At 35.0% G+C, this 7323-nt stretch overlaps 1 protein-coding gene across 1 annotated transcript in view; it reads left to right on the forward strand.

Moving 5' to 3' along the window:
* Window positions 1–6187, forward strand: part of tmem132d (transmembrane protein 132D) — a gene marked incomplete at its 5' end in the record, with an annotated part of 152447 nt that extends 146260 nt beyond the window's left edge. The window contains 3 exon segments of the mRNA NM_001113104.1: window positions 2110–2380; window positions 2899–3090; window positions 4743–6187. Coding sequence (NP_001106575.1) covers window positions 2110–2380; window positions 2899–3090; window positions 4743–5918 — 1639 coding nt within the window. The 3' untranslated portion in view covers window positions 5919–6187.
* Between the last annotated feature and the right edge of the window lie 1136 nt (window positions 6188–7323).

Below are 7323 nucleotides of genomic sequence, written 5' to 3' on the forward strand. Positions count from 1 at the left end.
AAGATAGGAAAGTTGTAATACAAAATTGCTATTATTACACAGTGACTTGTCCATTTTCTCATTTTAGGATCAGAGTTAGTAGCTGGTGCTTTAAAGTGGCATGGGGCTAGAACTAAAGTTCAGTATTGACTACTGGGCTGTTGTGCAGGATTTATTAGCCACATTAGAGTGCATCATAGACTTATAATGTTTGCCCACTGATTGTTGGATCTGGATCACCCCATGCACTAATACTGTACATTGAACATTGCACTCATACACTGCAATAGCACAGTATACTGTATATACATACAAAGTCAAGTTGAGTATTTCAGTAGTTGAGTATTTTTTTTATCTATTAAAAATTCAAGACACTATTCTTGAAGGCACACGTTATTTATAGTTTCATTAATTCATATGCAAGAGATGTACCTCTTGTATTCCTACCTCTACTGGTTCACCAGCTCTGTGCAAACATCAACCCAAGAGCTTGATGACTTCCTAGCGAGTAGCTCTCCTCTTGCAGTTTTTAGGCCCCTATGCAACTCTGTCAGAGACCCTTGTCTGAGAGGGTGCCCACTGCATCCATTTTCAAGCTGATAAAAGGCTAATCTGGGCATTCACACAAAAGCAGGATTGAAAAAGTGTAGCTGCTTACCAAAAAATACTGAGTTGCTCAGTACCAAATTCTTAAATTCTGTTTATATAGAACCTAAAGTAACATATGGATCCGTTATCCAGAAATGCGTTATCGAGAAGGTACCAAATTATTGGAAGGCCATCAACTATAGACTTCATTATAAGCAAATAATAACATTTTTTAAAATGATAACCATTTTCCCTGTAATAATAATAAAACACTGCCTTGTACTTGATCCCAACTAAGATAGAATAAATCCTTATTGGAGGCAACACAATCCTATTGGGTATATTTAATGTTGCAATGATTTTTTGGCAGACTTAGGTATGGGGATCCAAATTATGGAAAGATCCCATATCCAGGAAACCCCTGATCCCAAGCATTCTAGGTAAAAGGTCCCATATCTGTACCAGATAAATGTAGCTGGAGAAAATTATTGAAGGGGGTTCATGCACTTCAAATCATCATATTTCTAATTGTTTTTAAGTAATAGACTTAAAACAATTGTTAGACTAAATAATTGCTGTCCGTCACTGGTAAAAATATGGATAACTTATATAATTCAGAATAATTATGATGCACATACACACAAAATAATTAAATTATGGAGTGCACACTTAAACAGTGATACACAATCCTACCTTGCACCCTTTTCAACACAATTCAGAGATGTATCATTCTTAATCAAGAAAACGACAATATTTGTACTGTTAAACCTACAGCTTTGAGATGGAAATATGTCAGTTATGTTCAACTTAGTAAAAAACAGAAGCTCGTTTGAGTTCATTATGATCTCTTGGCAATAGGGGCCACATGTAAGGTAAAAGCAAAAAGAAACAGTTATGTACTTCTCCCACATACAGCAGAATTCATTGGACTTCCCATACTGTTTGCAAAAAATATGCTGTCATGTCCTGTTGTGCTTTCAGTGGTGTGAATACATTTGCGCAGATGTGAATAATTAAATGCTCCGGTGGCTTGCCAATGAATTGTATAGTAATCATGCAAAAAAAAAAGTAATTAGATAAAATGTGTAGGAGGAAAGACTACAAATACTATGAATGTGATTAATGTAAATATATAGGTATGGGATCCGTTATGTGGAAAGCCGTTAATCAGAAAGCTCTGAATTACAGGAAGGCCATCCTCATAGACTCCATTTTAAGCAAATAATTCACATTTTCAAAAATGATTTTCTTTTTCTCTGTAATAATAAAACAGTACATTGTACTTGATTCCAACTAAGATATAATTAATCACTATTGAAGGCAAAGCAATCCTAATGGGTTTAATTATTGTTTAAATCATTTATTTGTAGACTTAAGGTATGGGAACTAAAGTTATGGAAAGACCCCTGATATATGTAATACATCTGGAGTAACCCCTGTATATGATGCTTAAGTTCAGTTGCATTTACAACTGCATTTCTTGAACACAGAATTGGCCTAACTTGTTGTCCAAAAGTAATATTTACTTAAATCAAATCACAGACCAGCAAGAGATAGCGAGGATGAAGAGGATGATGACAAGAAGGGAAGAGGCTGTACTCTGCAGTACCAACATGCAACATTGCATGTCCTTACACAATTTATAGCAGAACACTCTGAAATTGTTGGACAGCTCTCCTACCTTCTAGGATCTGATTGGCAAGTTGACATTACAGATCTGATTGCTGAATTTATTGAAATGGATGAACCCAAAGTTGTCAGACTTCAGGGACAAACACTCATTGGCCAAGAAGTTGGAATGACAACTTTACAGGTAAATGAATCTAATTTGTTTTGTTTTAGTCGATAAGTAAATTAATTTGGTCAGTGTGTTACTGACAATCTGTGTCACTATATTAGTACAAGTATATATATATATATATATATATATATAGATATGTGTTTATATAGATATAAAGTATGCATAGTTAGTTATCTTACAAATGTATGTATTTTTTTCCCAAATGGAGACTAACTAAAATACTAAAATAACCAAAGGCAAAATATATTTTATATAAAATAGGCTAGATACACATTGTAGCTATATAATGCAGACTAATATAAAGTATCACCTACTAAAAGTGAATGTGACATTTCCAGTAATAAGACATGAGCTGGTGTACTGATTCAGTTGCACCACAAATTCCATTTATAGATCTGTTTGTAATGAAAATAGTTAAAATTTTACATGCGTGTAAATAAGGAATTTGCCCAGAGTGACTAGGAAATCCATTAGAAATCCCTTTCACTTTAACTTTGCAGTTTTTTGTTCTGTTTTTTGTTTTCATTCAGATATTATCCCCACTTTCAGATGCAATTCTTGCTGAAAGAACAGTGATGGTAGTCGATGAAAAGGTGACAATAACAGATTTAGCCATTCAAATAGTGACTGGGATGTCACTTTCTATTCAGCTTAGCCCAGGAAGCAACAGGGCAATCTATGCAACAACTATAGCACATGAGCACCTTTCTACCCCAAAGCAGGTACAGTATGTTTGCACATAATTTTCATATTCTATAAAAGCTTTTTACCTACAAAATGTGTTGGCAGTGGCATGCTATTCGATGGTTGTAATTTGAACAAGCGGGTAAGAAGTAGAGGTGTTGTGCCTTTATAATGCAATAAAAGTTACAAAGAAAGCCCAGATGTGAAATAAAAGTAATATCAGCATTCTTGACTATACGGTTACTCTGTTTGATTAATGTAGAAACAGACACTAATAGAGGCTTAGAAAAATGAACATGAATATTGGAAGCCCAAGCAAGCTGTAAAAGGAAGCATTACTGCATGTAATATTGATATAGAATAAGAATAGCCAGGGGAACTTTAAAAAATGACCTAAATACAGGAATGATAGGTGGTTTTAACACATTCCTTTTCACCCCAGAGACCCTCACCAAAATATATTATCTCAGGTTCTGCTGTAGTGATGGTTGATAGAACATGGCAAAAAAACAACTGCATGATCAAAATAAGAATACATTAAATTGATTTAAATCACTAGATCCCTTATTTTACTGAATCAGGCCGATACAGTTCCTTCAGATACAATTAAGGTCTAGGGAACAATTAAGGCTTAGGGAACGTTTAATTGTAAACTCATGAGCCATTTTTTTTATTCATTCTTTGCTATTTGTTTAAAGAGAGCTATTAAGAATTTACCTGTTTATCAGTGTGCCTCCTCAACCTAACATTGTGGTGTAGGGTATGTCAGGTATGCCTTTGTTGTGCTTATACTGCAGCACTAGTATAATGGAAAGTTTCTTTACATTTCACCAAAGTTTATTTCCCAGTGATTACCATTTATGCAATTTGTGCTTGGATGGCAACATTCTGTACATAAAATAAAGTATACATTATTAATGCCCATAGAGCCCCTTAGGGGAATTTCATTTATTTTAAAATTCCACAGCAGGACCAAATGCCTGATCTTTTCCTAAAGGGAAGATACTGTTTTGCACAAAGTATGTCAATGTATGTGTCCTGAAAATGTATCGTATTTCAGAAGAAAACTATATTTCTTTTAGGTTCATGTATTTGATTTAAGCACATTACCATAACATCTGACAGGAGAAATGCCCGTGTAATGGATGTTACTGATAAAAAATGTCGAGAACAACTTAAATTTATTAAAAAGAGACCTAACTGTCATAGAGAATTAACCTGCACCATATAAGATGAGTTACTGTAAGAAAGGGGCGCAAAAAAAGCAGTTCTAAGAGAAAAACCCTCATTGTTAACTGAAGGTTAGATACGCCATCATTCTTTGTAAGCAACGCATTTCTATATGAATACATTTCAGAAATCTGCAATTCTTTTTAATTTAAATACATAAGTTTGATCATTTAAGTCGGCATATGATAATGTCGCTTGACAGTCACTTTATTATTCAGCTGTTAAAGTCGAATCCATATCGCCCAAGGGACCCATTGTCTTTTTTAGTACAACGGAGAAAAAACGCATTTTACAACCAAGAAATTTAAAGTAGTGTTTTTATGCCTCAGAAATGAATTTGTGCCCTTCACAATTTAGGACTTTACAATTTATTACAATATAAAACACTTTTATGGAAGCATTTTCTCCTTTTTATCTGTTGTTTGCTGACTTTTATTTATTTATTTTGTTTTCCACATAGGAAGTTGGAATCAGCTGCTGGATCCAATTTAGTGATGGTACAGTGAGCCCCTTGGATCTATACGATCTAAAAGACTTTGCACTTAGCGTTACATCTTTAGATGAGAAGATTTTCTCTGTTTCTCAGGATTCCAAATCAAAATGGCCCACCTTTTTGGCTGTTGCCGAAGGTCAAGGAGGTCTGGTCAAAGTGGAACTCATGATTAGTGAAACTTGCCAGAAATCTAAAAGAAAGAGTGTTCTTACTGTTGGTATTGGAAATATTAAAGTCTACTTAGGTCAGAAAGATGGAAATAATAGCAGAAACATCAATCGTGGACACCATTTTGACAACCACGGCATTGGGAGAAAACCAAAGACTCAGCTGGAAATGGCTAGGCCAGATGTTGCCTACTTTGGAACACCTTCTATGAACAGTGATTTTGAAATAATGAATAAAGCAACAACTGATAAATCTCTGCTAGGTAGGACAAGAGGAAAAGAGAGTCTTTTGGATGGCGACAGTCACCTTCCAAATGTTCCAATGGATTTCACCAGTTTTCCTGCACAAGTTGATCTACCAAATGGTAATGGAGACCTGGAGGAACATGATCTTGCACAAACTGCCAGAGGATTAAGTGATCTAGAAATTGGAATGTACGCCTTACTTGGAGTCTTTTGTCTTGCTATACTAGTCTTCCTAATTAACTGTGTAACATTTGCATTAAAATATAGGCACAAACAAATACCTGTAGATGAGCAGGAGACCATGACACACTCACATGACTGGGTTGGTCTTACCAATAGGACAGAGTTGTTGGAAAATGCTATAAACTTCCCATCACAACAGGAGGAGTGCATAACAGCTGTGGAAAGAGGGTTGAATGTTGAAGAAAGTAAATATCTCCTCAATACAAATAATCCAAAACTTGTTAATGGACAGGCATACAGGTCTGCAGAGACTTCCTTTAGTGAAGGGAAAGAACAGAGAGGGGAGACTTCTGCCTCACCTACATCAAAAAGGAAACGTGTCAAATTTACTACTTTTACTACCATCCCCTCTGAGGATGGCTGCCAAGTTGTCAGCCCTATTCTGATAAACCATGAGGACGATATCAAATGGGTATGCCAAGATTTAGACATGGGGGAATGCAGGGAATTAAGAAACTATATGGAAAGATTACATGAAAACGTGTAAGAAATTTAACATGTTTCTTTGCTGAAACTGAGTTAGCAATTTACACAAAATGGAAAATACTTTTTTTGTTACAGGACATTATGAACTTGTTGCATTAAACAGAAAGACTGATAAATGCACAAAATTGCAACTTTTTTTATGGACTACAAAAGAATAGAAATATTTATTGTCTACAGTGTGTTTTAAGCCCAGACAGACAGATATACAATGGTCTTAATGATGTTGTCAATCATGATGCATTAAAATAAATGGAGACCATATGATTCATACCACTGACAGAATTTTGCCACTGCCTATGTTTCTGATTCTGTATTGTATGTGCTGTAAGTAACTGTACATACAGAAATAACTATGGAATTTTTTTGTCCTTATTTACTTCGTAAAGGCCTTTTTCTGTACTATACAAACAAGGATAAATAAGCATTTGTGTTGTTTTATATACAGGTTCCTTCACCACTTTCACACTAAATAAGCATGGTGAGCACTGGTATAATCTTAGTGGGAAAGTGACCTCTTCATTCCTGGGAATTACAGTTACTTATGCTATTGTGGCAATTATGAGGTCAGTTACAATAATCTACAGTATTCTATATCTAATTTATCAGGTGACTGTAGAGCTCAAACCTAAGAAACCTCCAATCAAATAAACTATAGCAACAAATAGGCTGTTAGTGTTTGATGGTCTAGACCAGTGAAATCAAAGATCCTATTGGTGGTTGAGTTTCCAGTTTAGAGTCATTGTTTCTTGTTATTTCATAAGCCCATTTGTCTTACATTAGGATAACGTCATTGCATGGTATTGTCCCTTTGCTGAATGCTGGCCAGACACCTCCATTTATCTTCAAGCTATCAGACTATATTGGCCCAAACAACTTGAAATATGCAGATGTGTGGGATGATAACATTTCCATATAAATAGTCAGAAGCTCTATGTTTAAAAATAGGAGCAGAAATACATTGTTTCCCAGTTGAAATAATTTTGAATGCATTGTGAATTGTTTGCTCTGCACAGCCTGCATTTTCATTAGTGTGACTATTAAAACCAACTGTCCTCAGCTTTCTTTCCTACACAACAATTTCCCAGGTGTATTATCAGAATATATTTCTGTTTCTTGCTCGGCAGTTTAGTATTGCTCTTAAACCAATGGCCCTAGCAAAACTGAATTAGTACTGTAAATTAATCATTAATCTTTATGTATAGCCATTGCCACCCTAAGTAAGCATAGTGGTGATCAATGGTAATTTAAAGGGAAATTAGCATTAGTAAGAATTGTTTCTTTTCTGGAAGTTTGCCAACAACGCTGTTCTTAATGTCTCGAAAAAGGTTTCTTCTTTTAGTAACTACGTCAAAAGATGGTAATATTTTGGAACTCCAGAATCCCCTTGGGATGCTAAAATTTCCTAA

This window comes from Xenopus tropicalis, chromosome 1 (assembly GCF_000004195.4).
Source record: "Xenopus tropicalis strain Nigerian chromosome 1, UCB_Xtro_10.0, whole genome shotgun sequence".
Taxonomy (NCBI): Eukaryota; Metazoa; Chordata; class Amphibia; order Anura; family Pipidae; genus Xenopus; species Xenopus tropicalis.